Source organism: Oryzias latipes, chromosome 12, assembly GCF_053564925.1.
Source record: "Oryzias latipes strain Hd-rR chromosome 12, Olatipes_Hd-rR_3.1".
Classification (NCBI taxonomy): Eukaryota; Metazoa; Chordata; class Actinopteri; order Beloniformes; family Adrianichthyidae; genus Oryzias; species Oryzias latipes.
The window spans coordinates 32,815,971-32,836,268 of record NC_136248.1 but is presented as its reverse complement, the minus strand read 5'-3'; the positions used below and the strand labels follow the sequence as shown (position 1 = coordinate 32,836,268).

The following is a 20,298-nucleotide window of genomic DNA, read 5'->3' as shown; positions in this document are numbered from 1 at the left end:
TGGTGGAGAAGAGCCAGACTTTATAGAAAGACGTTTTGCTGTTAGACAAAAATACTTTAAGACTGAAGCTGAGGGTTTCCTGGAAAATGACATTGCACCGGAGGCAGACGGGTAAATTAGGGCTACAATCTTAGTACAGTCTGTCTTGGTCATGCTAGCCTTCCAACAAAGGAAGAGAACTTCTTTAGTTTCAGTTGGTGCCCTTTTGGCCCCGTCCAACAGACGTGGGCCTCCCAGCTCTTTCCAAGGATCACGGTTGTCATTTTCTAAAGCAAAGAAGTTAAACTCCAGACCCTAAGGACTAGAGTCCTGCTGGTTTTCCAGACATTCTGCATGAACTACCGTTGGTTTGGATCAGGCGTGTTTTACTAACAAGGGTGACGTTTTTAGGAAGAGAAGACAGCTTGGTGACAACCTTCAATGAACTTCAGACCTGGAACGTCGGAACATTTTCTGTCTCATATCTACATGGTGGGGGGCCATTGCAAACTTAACCCGCTAACTACTAACTGTATCCCCTTAAACCAGAAGTGTTTCTTGGGGGGGCTCTTTATTTTCCCAGGATTCAACTATTGGACTTTAACCCACAGCCCAAGTGCAGCATCAATCATAGACAAGAGCCACACAAAAATCACATCAAACCAACCATTTTATTGAGGGTTACCATGGTGATACAGGGGTCATTTGTTAAACTGCTAAGTGTTCCAACCAAAGGCTCCAGACGGCTCCAGGTCCGGCCGTCCCCCACTGATCGGCTCAGAGCTAAGTCAAGTTACCTGGACAGCAGCGGTTATCAAGGATTCCTGTCTGACTGTTGCTGCAATTAAGGCAACGTGTGCGGTTGAAACGGTTGCGTCGTCAGAGCGCGGCCATGGCCTCGTGCCGTGGACACCAGCTCACAGTTTGGCCTTGTTCATGCGGCTCATCAGTTTCTCCAGTTTGATTGCAAGGGTCATGTCACCTTTGATTTGCAGTTTTCCAGACATAAAGGCCAGAGTGGGCTTCAGCTTCCCTGAAACAACAGGCAGTCACCACGGTGATGCTCAGAATGCATGGTTGCCATGGCTGCAGCATCAGACCTGCGCTCACCTGCAAACATTTTATTGAAGTCCCCAGAATCCATCTTCATGACAACGTCCGCTTTAAGCGACGGGTCGCCTTTCCCCGCACTGCCAGAGCCACTCTTCAGATCCAGAAACCAGACGCCGGCATGCTCCCCTAAAGAGGATAGACAGGAACGCTTAGGACACGCCCACCAGAGAACTGCCCTTTCCTCACAAGACTGTGGCGGCGGTCTCCACTTCACCTGACAGATCAAACCTGTAGACGCCCTGCGTCGATTTGACGACGTCCTCGCTGAGAACGCCTCTGATGGCATTGAAGGTGCTTTCTATTGGTCCATCGGAGGGGGGCGGGGCTGTCGACAATGGTGGAGGTTTGAAGGCTGGGGTTGCCCCTAGCAACCATGAAAGGCAAGTCACTTTACAGCAGTACTTCTCAATTATTTTTTGCAAGGAAAAAAAAAAAAGTTTCACACCCCCCCCACACACACACAAACACACACACTCGTACGGTGACAATATTATATACAAAATTGTGTAGTTATACCTAAAATTGTATCTTTTAACAAAAGAAAAACTCAATATAAATCCACTTTCATCAAATATTAACTTTATTTAGCCACTGTTCTAGTCTAAAACAGAAAAGAAGCTTAAAGTGCCTGAAATATAAAAAATCTGTCATTCCTAATTTAAACTAGAAACATTTTGACCAACTGAACCATTTGATGCTGAGAAAAATAATTCAATCAATAAATAATATTAAATGTTAATTGATCTGAAACATTAACAGCACCAATATGTTTAACGTTTTTAGTCTGAAGAAATAGATAAAAAACATTGTGTTGATTATTTTTCTAAATGATGGATTATTTATTCATGATGTCATAAAGTGCAGCTGTTTTCCTGCTTTACCTGCTGTCTTTATGTCAAATACTGACACCAACTAAACCACAGGCAGACAAAGAAAACATTGATGGAAAATAAAGATACGTCATCAAAATGTCTACAATAGTTCATAAAGAAGGACATATTTAGAATGAACTGAGGAATCTAAAGACACATGATGATCCTGGTGTTGCGTAATAGGCAGCTCTCTGCGTCTGCTGTTCCACCGGCATCCTGAGCCCACTATCCCTCCCCTCTCCTTCTCACACACGCGTGTGTCAGGAGACAGGAGCAGCTGCAGGGACGGCAGTTCACAGTCTCAGGCTGTTACAAACTCTGTCATATAACAGATAACAGGAAACCAATAGTGGACCAGACTTTTTTCCAAGCACTGAGCCGCTGTCACCACCGCCCCCTGTTAAATTTGCGCCCCGGGCAATTGCCCGTATTACCTGTGCCTAAAACCGTTACTACTGCGCCCCCCCCCTGGCATCGCATTGGTGCACCCCACTATTTGAAAAAGCGTCACATTTCCTTTCAGTGGTCCTCAAAGGCCTCGGCCTCTGGCACGCTGAGCTCCACCCTACAGAACCCCAACAGGACTCACCGTGCTGCTCCATCTGCTGGACCAACACGTCCGGGGTTTCGTCCAGGAAAAAGTCTGGCAGTAGAGGGTGACCTGTGGACCAATCAGAAGCCTCTGTGAGCATCACCTGTGCTGTGCAGCTTCTGCTTAGACAAACCTTCTCACCAGGCTGGACAGCGTACGCCTCAAAGTCCTGGACTCCCTGCTCTCGGAGGACGTCCTCGTCCACCAGGAAGTGACCCGTGTATTCCTTCGGTTTGGACAGGATGGCATAGGCGGCGTCCGCCATGATGTCAGCTTTGCGGCACTGTTTGGCCACGCCTTCTCCACCCAGCATGTCCATGGCGGCTGTCTGGATTGCTAGGATGGACCCCACATGGTTACAGTGTCATGTGACCCGTTCATCACCCTGGAGGGTGGAAGACGCTTCTGTTACCTGTTTTGGGCCAAAGAGCGTTTACAGCAAGCTGACCCCGAAACTCTTCCGCCATTCCCAGGACGCACATGGACATGCCGTACTTAGCCATCGTGTAAGCTAATAAACCCAAAATAAAGGGGGGTTAATGATGTGGGACCCGGAAAGAGGGGGTCCTCTCTGTTTGCCATTTTACCTGTGTGGTTCTTGAACCAGACAGGGTTGAGGTTGAGAGGCGGGGACAGGTTCAGGATGTGAGGACAGCGACTCTTCAGCAGGTGAGGGATGATCAGCTTGGACCTGAAGGACAGGACCGTCTGTCAGGTGACTTCAACAGCTCGCTTTCATGTCACGGAGAAAACGGCGCCGCTGTTACACAGGTGTGATGCTCTGGCAGCTGTGAACATTTTCATCTGCACATGTATGTTCATGACACCTGTTCATCTGCACATGGGGGGAGGGCATGGAGAAAAGGGGGACAGAGTTCTGGAGTGTGGGGGGGCGGGGGGGTTTTGGCCATTTACACACACACTGACAGCGCCACTTGGACTAAGGTAGGGTGAGAACCAAACCTGTGACTTTTCAGTCAGAGGTTGACCGCCCCACGGATGCACCACAGGCACACTAGTTTGATCTGAAGTAAACTGAATCTCAAACAGGGGGGGGGGGGGGGGGTCCTACAATAATAAAGCTGGATGTCAGTGAGACAGTGGAATTGAACATTGAATTTGATGAATGAATGTTGGCACAACAGCAGAGCCTTGAGGCACACCTCACATGATGGGAGGGGGCTGAAGGCTTTGAGCTGGATGAACTGAGGGGGGAGTGGGTGATTCCAAAGGAAGAAAAGCAATAAAAACAGGGAGCGATGGAGAGATCAAGTACATCCAGGATGAAGAGTTCATGGGAATCAGTGGGGTAGAAAGTTGAGGCCGGAACACCAACGTTGATCATGGGTGTGGGGGGGGTGCTGAGAGGGGACCACTCTTCCAGGTACTTTGGAAATTGTACATAGAAGTAGGAGAAAGGTGTTTCATACGTCAGGTATGTTCCTCTCAGGTTGATCCCAAGCATCAGGTCAACCTTTTTCATTGGGGTCTCCAGAGTTCCCGTCAGGCTGATGGCGCTGGCGTTGTTCACCAGGATGTCAATACCTGCCGTCACAAACAACACCTGCCATGACGTCACCATGACAGCAGACCACCTCAGTGTAGTCTGACCACAAAGGAGCCGTCGCGCCTCCATGGGACGAAACGCTTACCTCCAAAGGTGTCGATGGCTTTCTGAACAGCTGTTCCAATTTGCTGCTCATCTCTGATGTCAACGATGCATGGTAGCGCCTTCCCCCCCGCTGCCTCCACTGAACACAGTTAGAAAACCGTTATTGGAGGCAAAAGCAGGAACCGGCTTGACCGAGTCCATTTCAAGACCCAACGGCCTTTAGCACAGTCCTGGTCAGAGATGCAGTAAAACACTTGTTTTGTTTGGGGGGTGGGGTTTTGTGGACAGGTGTCTTTCTATGGATAACCAGTTCAAACAGGTGACATTTATACAGGTAACCAGTGGAGGACCCGAGGATCCTCTACAGAAGAAGTTACAGGTCTGTGAGAGACAGAAATCTAGCTTTTTTTGTAGATGAACAAATACTTATTTTCCACTATAATTTACAAATATTTTCTTTTCTATTTTGCCTCTCATAGTTGAGGTTTACCTATAATGGAAATTACAGGCCTCTCTCATCTTTTGAAGTCAGAGAACAATTGGTACTTTCTTTCCCCATTGTAACATGGTACTTCCTGTCTTTACGATAGGATTGAAAATGATACAGACTTTCTCACTGTCCTCCCTTCATCAGCTTTATTTCACCCCAAAACAGGCTCATAAATCTGATCCACATTTGTCAAATAGAAATGTGGGTTTCTTCCTATACTGTACTTGGTCATCACAGAAGGGATCTTTTCTGTTTCACCGCCTTTTCTTTCTGAATTTTACTTGATAAGTAACTTTACAAAATATGATAAACCACAAAAAGTCAGATGAAGTGTAAAGATAAAAGTGACAAATGTGGATCAGATCAGTCCCGACAGAGAGTGCACTGATGTTTAGTGCAAGTGGGATTCCATCCAACCTCTGAACGAACCGCTAAGCTAACCACTGAAAAACACCCTAAACCCAACCTTGAACCAAGCGCTGAACCAATACTCTGGTTATTGTTGAGCTACACGTCTACTTGAAGACGGAGCAACTATCTGCGTTTAGCCAGTTAGCAGGAAGTCATACTGGGTCCAGTTCTCAGATGCAGTTGACGGTCGTACATCACACAGCAGGTTGCAGACCCCACGACCCAAACAGAGAGGCTGTTAACTCACCTTCCTCAGCAGCGGTGTAGATGGTGCCCGGCAGCTTTGGGTGCTGTTCGGCTGTCTTTGCAGCAATCACGACATTGGCGCCGTCTCTGGCAGCTTTCAAAGCAATAGCTTTTCCAATTCCACGGCTCGCGCCCGTGATGAAGAGCGTGCAGCCAGCTAGCTTCCTGAACAGGAACTACAGTTAGCTTCAAAAGCCTCATTAGCATCTTTTTTTAAATCAATGGCTGAACTTAACAGAACATGGCTTCATACAGAACAGAAAAGAATAAAAAATATTTATCTACATTATACATGGTGTAATATGTGCAACAATCAGACAAATGCGCAACAATCAGACAAATGCGCAACAATCAGACAACTGCACAACATTTGGACAACTGCACAATAATCAGACCGATGTGCAACAATCAGACTAATGTGCAACAATCAGACAAATGTGCAACATTTAGACAAATGTGCAACAATCAGACAAATGCTCAACAATCAGACTAATGTGCAACAATCAGACAAATGCAAAACCATCAGACAAATGCGCAACAATCAGACAAATGTGCAACAATCAGACAAATGTGCAACCATCAGACAAATGCGCAACCATGAGACAAATGCGCAACCATCAGACAAATGTGCAACCATCAGACTAATGCGCAACAATCAGACTAATGCGCAACAATCATACAAATGCACAACGATCAGACAAATGCGCAACGATTAGACAAATGCGCAACATTTAGACAAATGCGCAACATTTAGACAAATGCACATTTGGACAAATGCACAACAATCAGACCGATGTGCAACAATCAGACAAATGTGCAACAATCAGACAAATGTGCAACAATCAGACAAATGCGCAACAATCAGACTAATGTGCAACAATCAGAAAAATGAACCAACCATCAGACAAATGCGCAACAATCAGACAAATGTGCAACAATCAGACAAATGTGCAACAATCAGACAAATGTGCAAAAATCAGACAAATGCGCAACAATCAGACTAATGTGCATCAATCAGAAAAATGAACCAACCATCAGACAAATGCACAACAATCAGACAAATGCGCAACCATCAGACAAATGCGCAACAATCAGACCGATGTGCAACCATCAGACTAATGCGCAACATTTAGACAAATGTGCAACAATCAGACAAATGCACAACATTTGGACAAATGCACAACATTCGGACAAATGCACAACAATCAGACCGATGTGCAACAATCAGACCGATGTGCAACAATCAGACTAATGTGCAACAATCAGACAAATGTGCAACATTTAGACAAATGTGCAACAATCAGACAAATGCTCAACAATCAGACAAATGCACAACCATCAGACAAATGCGCAACAATCAGACAAATGTGCAACAATCAGACTAATGTGCAACAATCAGACAAATGCACAACCATCAGACAAATGGGCAAGGATCAAAGCAAAGATGTGCAGGATACCAGAGGCTTGTGGTGTAAAGATGGCATTCAGTACAATGACAGTTGTTGGGAAGAAACCGTCTCTGACTTGGTCTGCTCAGAGGCAGCAGACTGAAAAAGTGGCGCCGGGCTGAGAACTGTCCTTCAGAATGGTTCTAGCTCTGTTGAGGCAGCAGGAGCTAGTGCAGGCAGAGGACAGACGGTGATTTTCTGTACAGTGTCGGTCTCCGTCTGTCTGCGTCTGTGCAGCTGAAGCGCCAAAGGGACATGTAACCCAGGTGTTGTCTACTGGCTTTGTTTTGCCTGCCTTGCCCCTGTATTTTTCTCCTTCCTGGTCACTCTGTATTTCCCGCGGCGGTGACGTCATTTGGTCACATGGGGCGGTCGGCCAATCACGAGCGTTTATTCCGTGACGTCACAGCATCACGTGACACGGCGCAGCCAATCACAAACGCATATAAGGGTACAGGAAGTCAGCAGTGTTAGATGCAGTGGGAGGCCAGATGAGACAAGGCACAGGTATGATTTAAGTTAGTTTCCTACTTTACTGCTCTATTTTCACTGGATGTTTATTGTGATGCATGGTATGTCACAGGGGCCCTCTATCCAGTTCAAAACAAAGAGCATTTGGAAGTGATTTTTGGCGGAAATTGGTGAGTCAATAGTTTGTTATGCTAATGTAGCTTAGCCACTGTCACTCATTAACATGGAAGCTACTAGCATGGCTTTTCATCAAGCTTTCTGCCTGTTTCAACCTAAACCTGAAAAGGGGTACGTACCCATATGTAAAGAATGTGTTGAATTAGTTATATTGTCAGACTAGTTAGTATTCAGAGATTATTTAACTTAATGTTAATTTGTTTAAATTAAACTTAATAATAACTATTTCTTTTAAAAGGCTGCTAGAAGTTGAAGCTGGGGTAACTATGGTGCTCTGGGGTTCTGTCCTCTTTCTCATCTACTTCTACCCTTCCTCTCTTCTCTATTCTTGATCATTATTTATCATTTAGTTCTCCATGCCTCTGTTTGGTGCAGTGCGATTCATGTATTGTCCCTCTTTTCCTCTCCCCTCCTGGGGAGTGGGAGTGCTTCCAGACTCCTGTTGGCTCATCCGTGCTCCTGTTCCTACACCTGGCTGTGGATCCTGCCTCTGGCTCATCTCTGGCTCGTCTCTGCTCTGTGCCTGACCGAGTACCTCGTCTCTGCTCCTGCTCCTACACCTGGCTTTGGTTCCTGTCTCCGGCTCGACTCGCGCCTTTGACTGTCCCGATAACCACGGCTGGATGAAGCTCGTCTGCTGGACTTTTATATATGTAGTTGTAGATTTAGATAAGTTAATTCTTCTCTAAGATTTCTGGTAAATCGCCTGTCCGTCCTGGGGGAGGATCCCTCCTTCATGTGGACACCCCTGAGGTTTCTTCCGGAATCCGTTTTTTTTGGGAGTTTTTCCTTACCGTGAAGGGGGGTCTAAGGGCAGGGATGCCAGTATAGCTTAGTCAGTTTGTTAGTTCATTTTAGTATTTTTCTATTGAACTCTTTGTATTCGTGATCCTTTTGAGTTCATGTTTTACTTCGAAGCCCATCGAGACGACTGTTGTTGTGATTTTGGGCTGTACAAATACAATTGAATTGAATTGAGTGATGTATTTGCTATTGCTAATTTAATGTTTGGAATTGAATGTGGTGCAATTAGTACTATATTTTTATGAATTGTGTGCACACTGGATTATGTTAACTGGCAAGGGAATGGGGTTTTTTTCTGCTTGTTGATGTGAAGAAAACATAGATTTAATTGAGACTCTGGTCCCGTTACCCAGGCCAGGTCCATGATGGCGAGCTAGACCCTGGAACCTGAACCATCAGAAAAGCCGCATCCTCCCGCCAAGCCGGTAGGGGGCTCCTAGTAGCCCAGTTGAAAACAAAGACCTCTGACCCAGCTTATGCCCACACCATCGCTTTAATGAACTATATTCATACAAACTAAATTCACGCTTCCCAGTGCACTTACCTTCCTCTGAACTGTGGGCGGGTTGGTTTTTCTTTGTGTTTTTGTTTCTATGGTGCAACTAAAAGTTGCTGGACTCGAGGACACCCTACAACAGTCATGCCTTTGTAAATGTGAAACATTTTGAAGTACTTTTGTGTCTATCTGAATGGCCATTCATTGTTTCTCTTCATTATTGTCTATCACTGTAAATAAATTGCCCCACACCAAACAACAACTTCAGTTTCCTGCCATTCCCTCAGAGAGTCGAATTTCAGTCTTCTGGTCATTAGCCCATTTAGTTCTTTTCCTTTTTTGTGTGTGTGACACAGTTGCTACAGAGATGACTAGGAGGTCCTTGATCCAGGAGCAGGTGGGCGGAGGGAGCCCCCGGTTGGTTGAGGATCAGAGCGTCTTGTATTATTGTGGTGAATTTGGAGCTTTCGTCAACAGATTAGCAATCGCAGCCAGAAGAAGCAAACACACAACAACACAAAAACATAAACCCAACAATGCAGGGCTTGTAAGGTTAGATTGAGCAGCTAAGGAAAATAAAGCCAAATAAAACTAAAATTCAATAAAAACAAAAATATCTTTACGCTGTGTTTAAGGGTCAAATAAACCAATTTATTACCCACGTATTCAGCAGCGGTCTAACTACGGGCAGTTGCCCGGGGCACCAATTCAAAGGGGACACCGGCTCAGCGCTTGGAGGAAAAAGATGGTTTGGTGTTGCGATTTTCTATTTTCTGTTACATCATAATGTTTGTACCCGCCTGAAACCAGCGATCGGCGGCCTGAGCGCGTTTCTGTCGGCTGAAAAGGCGCCGCAAAGGTGTGTGAAAAAAAATGGAGGGGTGGAGGTCAGAATCTGCTTTACAAAATATTTTAAAAATCGGTCGTTCTAGTGGGGCTGCACTGTGGTGCAGTGGTTAGCACTCTTGCCTCACAGCAAGAATAGCCCAGGTTCAAGTCCCGGCTGCATGGAGTTAGCATGTTCTCAGGGTTTTCTCAGACTTCCTCCCACCGTCCAAAAACATGCTTCATAGGCTCATTTACTCTAAATTGTCCCTAGGTGTGCACGTGAGAGTGCATGAGTGTGTGATTGTGGCCCCGAGACAGACTGGCGACCTATCCAGGATGACCCCGCCTTCGCCCACGAGCAGCCGGGATAGGCTCCAGCAGCCCAGTGACCCAGAAAGGGACAAACGGAAGAAGGTGAATGAATAAATGAATCAGTGATTCTGTAACCTACATTTTATAATAGAATGCAGAATTTTAAATACCTTTGTTAATTTTTGTGTAAAATGGCCAAATAAAAATGGGGAACACAAAACGATGAGGTCACCAAGGGGAAAATTGGTTTAGTTGACGCTTTTGGTGGGAGGTTTATCGGCAAGCGCCAAAACACCGTAGAGACGGACAAAAAAAATGTCAACGCCATTTAGAAAAAAAAAAAAGAAGAGAAGCGAGATTAGAAAAAGGGTTTGTCCTCATGGGGATGGATGCATGTTTCCTGCTCACCGCCATGGCGACGCCAAAAACTTTTGTTTTGTGGTCGATGACTAAAACTGAAGAGGGCCTTAATGTTGCTGCTGACATCATTGTTTGTTTATTAAGCTCTTATTTGATCTCAAACGTTCATGTTGTAACATTAATGATAACGCTCAGACGCCATGACTGGTGTGTTCATACATGTGGAATGAGCTGTGGTGCTGAAGATGGAGAAGAAGAAGGAAGAGGAAGAGGAGAAGGAAGAGTTCTAAAACTCTGAACCAGTTAAGTCAACATTTGAAGTTAAGGTGGGTTCATTTGCAGCCTGCGTGTACGAAGTAGTTTTTCATTTCTTTGCATCACGTTCTATAATTAGTTACTAGAATTTTCATAAATCTGTAGTTTAAAGGTGAATCTTTACTATTTACTACAACTCTATAGTGACAAAACCTCAGTAGATCAGTCCTCACTAGAAATGTGTCAATCATAGGACTGAAAACAGCAACAAGGAGCGGATTTCACTGCGGCGAAGTTAGCTTCAGGTTGGATTCCACAGACATTTAGCGCAGATCCCAGTGAGGTCTCTTAGGGACCGTCAACAAATTAACAAGTGCATGAGATGAAGAAGATTTTAGATCAAACCCAGACCTAAATGCTTTGCAAAAATAAATAAATTACTATAAAACATTTCCTCATGTTTTGTCTAAATAATCGGATTTATTTTGCGCTGAATGTCTGTGGAATCTAACCTGAAGCTAACTTTACCGCAGCTGCTTTCCTTCTCTAAGTACACATCTATACTATACTGTTATGTACTATACTATACTATACTATAGAATATATTATACATAGAGTGTTGGAGTCTCTTGTTTCAGGCTCAGGCTGACATGGACCCAGTCCGAAGTGCAGCTCGGAACACTGATCCAAATGGATCCCGTTCATAAGAACTTTAGAATTTTCCTCAAACAGGAACCTTTCGGCCTCCGTAAACACAGCCAGGAGATTCGGAGAAGTCTGGTTCCGTAGTGGTCCCACTATCCTGGCAGATTTTGAGGACATCGTGCAACAGACGATCGAAACCGAAGCGACCCGAACTGTTCTGACCCGGGTTCTTCTGAACTAGGGTGGAATGACTGAGAGCTCTGCTGGTCCGAAAACTTCACCTCAGAGTTGGAGGCCGAACCGCCCACGAAAACGAACCGGGTCGGCCACAAAGTCCCGCGCACAGTGGTGTCCACGCGCACGAACTTACCCCGTGTTCTGCAGCATGGTGCCTCAGGTGTGCGCGGACAGGTGCGGTCAAAGCGGCAGGCAGTCAGCTTCACGTTCACCTTTCACCCATTTACACAAGCCCCGCCCCGGATGTCCTTCTTCTTCCTTTAGTTTCGGGATGCGATTCCCCACATAACTAGACTCATGTCTGCCCCCTACTGTTCTGGGGTGGAACAGTTAAAACGCTCGAACTGATCCGTGCAGCCTGACCCCGCCCCCTGGCGTTCCATACAGGAAGTACCTCCAAGAAGCCAAAGTCCCGTACAGAGAAATAAACATTTGTTCCGCAGTCGTTGTACTGGTCAGAAGAAACATTCTGGATCTGATGCCTTTTCTAAACATTCTTTTCTTGATAATCCACATTTTTAGGACATTTTTTTCTTTGTAGTTACAGTAATTCGGGTTATAAACTGACCAATCAGATGCCTCGGTAAAAGCATGTGGTGCTCACTGGCCCCCACTTCGAATGTGTGATTGACAGATTTCTCCCGAGTCACTTGCAGTGGAAGGGGTGTGGACTTCCAACAAAATCACGGATTGGCCTAGAAACATAACGCAAACCGACTCGGACCAATCACTGTCGTCTGGCTCCAAATGGCGGCGGCGTTTCACAGAAAAATGGCGACTAAATTGTCTTGATTTGGCCGTAGCCAGATGTACGGCATTTTCATAGGGTAAGGAATATGTCAATAAGAAACCCATTCATTAAGACAAAGTTGTGCACAAATTATATGAATACAACATTTAGTTTCATGTTTGACATTACTATTATGAACACGAAATTTTAACTCTGTCAAAAGTACGTCAGGGGGCCACAGGCATAAACATTTGTGTCACAAGAACAGACAGACGGCCGGATCCAGAGGCAGCAGGTTTATTAGCTCAGCTAAAAGTTCACACAGCTAAATCAGGGTCAAGCTGGCAGGACTCGATAACAGGCGTGAGATCATCCGAGGAGAGACAGGGTGGTCCAAATCCAGCCGAGGGTCAGGGCGGGCGGCAGTCAGAAACAGGGTAGACACAGAAACGCAGGTCCAACTACAACACTGAAGGCAGTACTTCACACTGAGTGAGGCTCAGTGCAGAGCTGAAGTCTGCTGTGGTTGGTTGATGAATGAATGAATGAGAGTCAGGTGTGCAGCATCCAGGAAGTGTGCACTGGGGTTGCTGGGAGATGTAGTGTGGCTAGAACTCTGGGGACAGGTCCCGCCGGTGACCAGAGGGAAAGGCAGACCTGTGACTTCTGACAAGTGGCACATGCATATTGAAGTTTATTTATAAAACTGAAATAAATTACAACTTTTAGAAAGTTGATGATCCCATAATGGGGAAATGATCTAGTTACTACAGCTCTGTTAAAAGTAGAATTTTTATTTTCATTTATTTATTTATTCGTTTATTTAACAGGGACAGTGCACATTAAAAGCATCACTGCAATGCACCAGAATTAGCCCAAAGGCTATTTTTCATCCGTAGTCCCTGGACAGGTGTTAAAAATTGTCAACCTAAAAACCTAAAAACATCAATTAAGTACATTAATTAAAAATATACATTTACAATTATATTATCATCTAAAATACATATACTAATAAAAACATGCACATAGTGAAAACATAAAAAACAAGTATAAAAGACACAAAGGTGATAGAGGGGAGGAGGAAGGGCAGGTGTTAATCCAGTTCAATGTGAACATGTTTGCTGTGATATGAGCCAGTTTTTTAGGTTCTTTTTAAACAGAGTGTATGTGGTGATGTGTCTTATGATGTGAGGGACAGAGTTCCATTCCTGTGCTGCTGTTACGGAGAAGGCGCTCTGGCTGAAGGCACTTCTCCTCAGAGGAACTATCCAGTCTTGTTGACCCGACCCTCGAGTCACTCTTTGGGAGGATCTTATTTTAACAAACTGACTGAGTGGAGGGGATGACAGACCGTAAATGATTTTATAGAATAGGCATAGTTTTGTATACTTGATGAAATTCTCCCAGCTTAACAGTTTGTGTTTTTGTAAAATGTCACAGTGATGATGTCTTATTGGTTTTTTTATCCAGTACTTTAATTGTTTGTTTGTAAAGTGACTCCAGAGGTTTTAATGCTGATTTGTTTGCCTGTGACCATGTAGTGAGACAGTATGTCATGTGGGATAAAATCATTGCATGCATGAACATTGTGGCAGCTTGCAGTGACAAATTTGCCCTAATAAATCTAAAATTGGACAGGTTATACCTCACACGGTTACAAACTTTTTGAATTTGTGATTTAAAATTGAAAGTTGTATCAATTAGAATCCCAAGGTATTCAAACTTTTCAACAATGTCTATTTTCTTTCCTGCCACAAAAACATCAGCCAGAATATTTTTGCGGTTTGTTTTGGAAAAGAACATTGCAACTGTTTTGTTTACATTGAGACATAGACTTGACTGCTCCAACCATTTTGCCACATGTTCCATCGTTTCAGTGAGCTTCTCTGCCACCTCAGATGTGTTATTGCCATGTGAATAAATGACAGTATCATCAGCATACATCTGAGTGTAGACATTTGAACAAACAGAGGGCAGATCATTGATGTAGAGTGAAAAAAGTAAAGGCCCTAGAATAGAACCTTGCGGGACACCTGTAGAGATAGGGAGAGGTGAGGAATGACAGTGATTTATCCTAACTGACTGGGATCTCTTTGACATATATGATTCTATCCATTTTATGGGAATTTGGTTAGTTTAATCAGTAGCTTTTTATGATTTATAGTGTCAAATGCTTTTTTTTAGATCAAGAAACACAGCCCCAACTACACCCCCCTTATCCAACAGCTGTTTTATGTTTTCTGTGAAAAAGCAGTTGGCTGTCTCTGTTGCGTGCAGAGCTCTAAAACCAAACTGCATTGGATGAAGAGAAAAGGATGTATTGTTGAGGTGTTCAATGATTTGTTGGGCAATAAGTTTTTCTGTGATCTTGGACACTGTGGGTATGATACTGATGGGCCTGTAATTTGAAAGCAACATGGAGTCGCCATTTTTGTAGATTGGAATCACCACTGATGACTTCCATGCGCTTGGAAATATGGATTCAGAGATTGATTGATTGAGAATAGTGGTCAAGGGAGATGTTAAGGATGAGCAGAGTTCTTTGAGCACAAAAGTATCCATACCGAATATGTCTTTTGTTCTGCTTGACTTAAGAGACATGATTGTTTGTGCGACTTCAGTTTCAGTGACAGTCATTAAGTTAAGTATAGGCTCGGTCTTATTTATGGAACAAACATGCAAATCGTTAGCTTTAAAACGAGCAATTAAGGAAACAGATTCAATGAAACCTCTGTTGAAGGCATCTGCAACTGTGTCTGGATCATTAGTAGTTTGTCCATTGACCTTTATTTCTAAACCTTTTTTACATTTTGTGTCCTTTCCTTCAAGTTTTTTCAATTGGCTCCATGTTTTTTTGGAATCCCCTTTGGCATTCTTAATTATTGTCAAGAAAAAATCTGCCTTGGCCTTCCGTATGCTTTTTTACCACTTTTTTTCTCAATGTTGTAAATAGATATCTTGGACTATGAGATTTACTTTTGATTGCATTTTTCAGTGCTAAATCCCTCTCTTTCATCAATTTTGTAATGTCAGAATTCATCCAGGGTAGCTGGTTTTTATTTTGTTTGATTTTGATTCTTGAACTGAAGCTTTTAATTATTTCTTTAAGTGTTTTTGTGAATAATTCACAGTCCCTTTCACAGTCAGTTTTCTTTAATATCTGATTCCAGTCGGTTTGATCAACAGCATTCTTAAAATCTTCCTTAATTTTTTTTGGGATCCCAATGAAGTCGTGTTCTGTGGCAGTGAAATTAAATCTTTTCTTTGATAGCTTTCTAACTACCAGGAGGAGATTATGGTCAGAGAGGCCAGCTAACATGTTGTATGTCTTAGTTATTCTTTCTGGACGGTTGCTAAATATTAAATCTATCTGAGTGCTGCTTGAGGTGGTAATTCTTGTTGGGCCCTCAATTAATTCCACAAGATCAAATTTGTCAGTCACCCGCTTTAATAAAACAGATCATTGAACAGCGACCTGCTAGGCGTCATCAGCTGATGATGTCAGACCCAGAAGTGGAGGAAAACAGTCCAGAAAGGAGCAGAGGACATTCCACTCTCCTCATTAGATGTAAAAAAGGTGCCTGTCTGGCTTTTTGGCTGATAAGAAGGATAACAAAACAAAAAGAGCTCAGCTAACTCAGAACTAAAGAAGGCTAACTATTAGCCGACTGTTGCTGCCGTCAAAAAGATCAAAGTCAATAATAAACAAATAGATAAAAATCATTAGGATCAGAATACCCAACTCTGTCTTTTTTGAACTTCCTTTCTTTCTGTTTTTCTTTTTAACTATGGCTGCAGTCGTCCACCAGTCTACTTTAGCTTCAAGTAGCTTTCTTGATTTTTTGTCCGTCCACATTCTTTACCCACTCTTTTCCTTGCTGGGTCACGGGGCTCCCACAATCTGTCCCGGCTCCTGTTGGGTGAGACCGGGATGCACCTGGACAGGTGCAGACGCGCCTGTCCCGCCTGTTCTGCCCGCCGCCTGCTGCCGTTGGCCGGCGGGAAAATGGGAGAGCGGTAGCACCAGGAAAGCAGGGATCCCTCCGCCGCCTGCTCAGGGGTTTTGGTTCTTTTATTGCATCATCATCATCATCATCTCTTTCTTGATGAACATGGACTTTTTTACCCCTAAAGAGGGACGTCTGTTGATTTTTCAATCCATTAAATGTGAAGTTTGTCAAAAAGATTAACTTTCTTTTGTAACTATACTTTATCATCTTTCCAAGACACAAGCCAGCCCAGCAGATATCTAACCAGTTAAAGGTGCTCACAAAATCTGGGTTAGAATGAGCAGCTGGGATGTTTTTTTACAGCAGTTACTCTGGAATAGAAAATGTGAGCCTCCGTTACGAAGTTTATCAGCTGTTTCTGGAGGACGGTGATCCAGATCAGGCCGAGTTCCCCTTCAACAGAGCAGTGGAGGGGGGGTCTGGCCCCCCCTCCACTGTCTCCAGGCTCCGCCCCACCTCACGGCCTGCCCACCTGGTCAGACGATTCCGTTTTTTTATGTCCTTTTTGTTCACCCCCCCCAACACACCACCGGCATAAGACAGGGCACCTAAAGCAACAGACTGATAAAACATAAAAAAGAGTTCTGAGCAGACATTAAAAGAGGCGAGTCTTTTTTACAAAGTATAACCTGCTCTGCCCCTTCCTGTAAATGGAGTCCATGTTTGCAGACCAGTTCAGCTTCTTGTCCAGGAGGACTCCAAGGTATTTGTAGTTCTCCACTACCTCCACCTCTGCTCCATCGATGATGCTGTTCCATGGAAGTCCAGCACCATCTCCTTTGTCTTGGTGGTGTTCAGGTGGAGGCAGTTTTGTTGGCTCCAGTGCACAAAGTCCTCCACCAGCTGGCTGTACTCCCCCTCCTCACCCTCTTTGATACAGGCCACTATTGCTGCGTCATCCGAGAACTTTTGCATGTGGCATGCATCCGAGTTGTAGTGGAAGTCAGCGGTGCAGAGGGTAAAGAGGAGAGGTGAGAGCACTGTGCCCTGTGGAGCCCCCGTGCTGCCAGTCAGCGTGGAGGAACTGCAATCCCCATTCTGACAGAATGTGGCCTGTTTGTCAGAAAGTCTGTTATCCATGACACCAGTTGGAGGTTCACACCAAAGGAGAGGAGCTTCTGCTGGAGAAGGAGGGCCTGGAGAAGTCATTAAAGAGCATTCTCACAGCACAGCCCCCGTCTCCAGGTAGGAGAGGGCCCGATGTAGGAGATACAGGACTCTGGTTCCATGTGCATAATGTCTTTGATCATGAATTGAACCGTGTACAGGGGCCCAGAAAAACCTTATAACAAAAGTTTATATCCGCCACATTTTCAGTAGGAATTAATCATTTGGACGTGTGCAGAACTCTCTAAAATACTGAAGATGACTGTAGCAGAAGAAATGAGTTCTGTTGGCAACAAACAAAGCTGCAGCATAGAGATGATCATGAAGTGCCTGTTTGCTCATCATTGGTTGAATGCTGTAAAGCTTCAACTCTTTGTTTTCCTCTTACGCTATCTTCCGCCGTTTTTCGGCACTGAACTTCTACAATTTTTAACCTATTTTAACCATTCTACTATTGAAATGTTCAACTCTTATGGCTTAATCCTTTCAGCTATGAATTTCGGTCCTTCATATCCTTGAATTTTTCAAGATATTCCAGGATTTTCCAGGATTTATGCTGAATTTAAATACAAGGATAATCCTTGAAAAACCTTTGTTTCTTTTAACCATTGTAACTTCAACATGCTTTCAGCTAGAGACACCGTTCAAACATTGAAATGTTCACAAGGCTTTGGACTTCAACATAGGTTTTGAACTTATTATGGGATGGCAACACAACCTACTGTTTGGTGGCCATTTTTTTGACAAAATCTGAAGCAATTATTGCAATAAACTTTATCCATGGCTGGAACGGAACATATTGAAATTCACTGGATCTGGACATATAAGGAATGTGGGCGTGGTTAGCAAACAAACTTCGTTGCTAAGGACGTCCAAAGGTTTACTTTTTCCGATTTGTCTGAAACTGACGTCGATTTGTTCGTCATCCCCAGGCGACCCAAACATAAAATGGTTGCTATGGAGATAAAATCAATAGAAAAGCAGCCATTTTGAAAAAGTGGATTTTCTATCAACTTAGAACATGTAGCTTTTACCAATATGATACTCTCAAACAATGTGTTTTTTTGAGTCAGTTGATGATTCCAATGCTAGCACTTTTAGCAATTTTAGCAACATATTCAGATTTTCAATAGTACATACATTTTTTCCAACACTTTCAGCTTTAATTCTTAACTCCTTCTACAAACTTTGACCTATTTTAGTCATTCTACTACCACAATGTTCAACTTTTTCCGCTTATTCCTGCTAGGACTTTTGATCCTTTAACTTTTCAAGGTTTTTCCTGTACAGTTCAGCCATTTCTTCAGCAAATTTAGCTTTCATTCAGCAGTACAGCATTCAACCCTGCATTTTCTTTTGGAAATGCAGCTCCTAGTTTTATTTTTAATCCGTGTGGTCACAGCTTTTTTGTGGCTGAACGGAGCTGGAAGAAGGGTCAGGATTAGGCTAACACATGCTAACAGCATTTAGCCTTTGAACATAAATCCATGCAGTCAAAGCCTCAGTCTGCATCTTAGCTGAACGTAAACATGTGGGAATCACATCAGCCTTTATTCTGTCTGGACACGACTGGAAACACAAATTCATCTGATTGTTTGCTCGGTTTTCCAGGACTGAGCGGCATTTCTGCTTTTGTGCATTTCCAGAGCCGCTCCTCTGCTCTGAGCGAGCTGCCGGTTCTACCGTGGGTGGGGGTAGAACCGGCAGCTCGCTCACCGGACGGACCGGATCAACAATCAGCCTAACCACCTATCAGAAAGAAATTCTGATCCGATTGAGTCTGATGGGGTCCGAGTATTCTGAACGGCGTGTTTTACATGAGGCTTTTTTCTTCTGATCAGACGTTTATTCCGATTACTTTTGTCCAGGTAAACGCAGCTAATGGGGGAAATCAGAATACGTTATAACTTTATGTAAAAAGTAAATCACTGATGAAAAAATAAACAGGATTTCTATTTATATGAAACTCAGATGACTTTGTCATTAGAAATTCTTTTACTTGAAGCTTTTCTACTGTAATCATTGTGGTTTGAATGCTAAACATCCAGCAGACGTTTGCATTAATGCAACAAAAGGAGCCATTAAAACATCTGTGGTTCTGATTGGTTGGTGTCTGCAGAACCTCAGTTTTGTTTCATCACAGCAGCCGTTCTTCTGTTTCCAGACAGACACTTAGAAACTAAAAACAACAATTAAAAATATCAATAATGAAGATATAAAAGAAAAATACAAATATGAGACAATGAAAATTAAAAACCTATTGATAAAAAATCCATTCATTACAGAACCTTAAAATGAATATTAAATTCATAATAGCACAGACCATACCCAGGGGGAGGGGCTTATTAAAATTCAACCAAATATCAGGACAACCCAACTTCCTGTTCTCCTTCATCCCAGGTGCCTTTCCCACCTGGTCTCGCCGACGATGCAGGTGAGGCGCCTTGAGTCTTGTGACAAAGATGCTCCGCCCACAGCTGATGATATCTATCAGAGGAAGGGTGTACATTTCCCTCAGATGATTTGCTCATCAATTTAAACTCTCTGGCTATGGGGGCGGAGCCTCATCTGATTGGCTGTAACTGATGCAGGGTCAGCCTCCATCTGGTTTCTGGATTTTCTCATCCTGCCGATTTCTCTATCTCTGAATGGATGGTTCTGAGAGCAGAAGCTGCCCTGGTTTCCATGGAAACGGACTGATGTGACAGAGTGCTGCCTGCTGGAAGTGCCCCCCCGTTGGACAGGAAGCAGTTTATGAGCCGCTTCCTGTTCCTTCAACATCTATGCCTCTGAAACAGGAACTCTTCTGTCCCAGCCACTCATGCGCTGTGACATCATTTCCTGTTTGCTTACACCTTTATTCATGAGTGACGCTTGACGCCTCGTTCTCCAGAGGGGCGGAGGTTGGTCAGAGGCCCCTCCCCTGTGGGGAGGCTTCAGCGGCGTTAAGCGGAGCTGCTGAGCTGATGCTCTGATCTTTCATGGGGGCGGGACTTCACTGATGTTTCTAAATGAGTTTGGTTGGAAAATTAAGAGGGGGGGGGTATATCCTTACTCTGTAGGCACCTCCCACTGTGGACTGAGCCAAACACGTTCCACTGAG

General features: G+C 44.0%; 1 protein-coding gene across 1 annotated transcript; it reads right to left on the bottom strand.

Annotated features, from left to right (window-relative positions):
* Positions 1–631: 631 nt before the first annotated feature.
* On the bottom strand, positions 632–11,666 carry hsdl2 (hydroxysteroid dehydrogenase like 2). The gene is made up of 11 exons (XM_023960707.2): positions 11,482–11,666; positions 5,317–5,480; positions 4,209–4,307; positions 3,987–4,101; positions 3,144–3,247; positions 2,969–3,067; positions 2,698–2,892; positions 2,554–2,625; positions 1,307–1,456; positions 1,090–1,218; positions 632–1,012 (listed from the first exon to the last, which is right to left on the bottom strand). Exons 1-11 carry the CDS (start codon positions 11,496–11,498, stop codon positions 897–899), a joined length of 1,260 nt encoding a protein of 419 aa, XP_023816475.1. The 5' UTR covers positions 11,499–11,666; the 3' UTR covers positions 632–896.
* Between the last annotated feature and the right edge of the window lie 8,632 nt (positions 11,667–20,298).

What these genes read in the sequence shown, in the direction of transcription:
- hsdl2 (XM_023960707.2), bottom strand. An exon ending in CTACACCGCTGCTGAGGAAG is followed by an intron (nt 4,308 to 5,316) that starts GTGAGTTAACAG and finishes AACTGTGTTCAG; the next exon opens with TGGAGGCAGCGGGGGGGAAG. An exon ending in GGCGTACGCTGTCCAGCCTG is followed by an intron (nt 2,626 to 2,697) that starts GTGAGAAGGTTT and finishes ATTGGTCCACAG; the next exon opens with GTCACCCTCTACTGCCAGAC.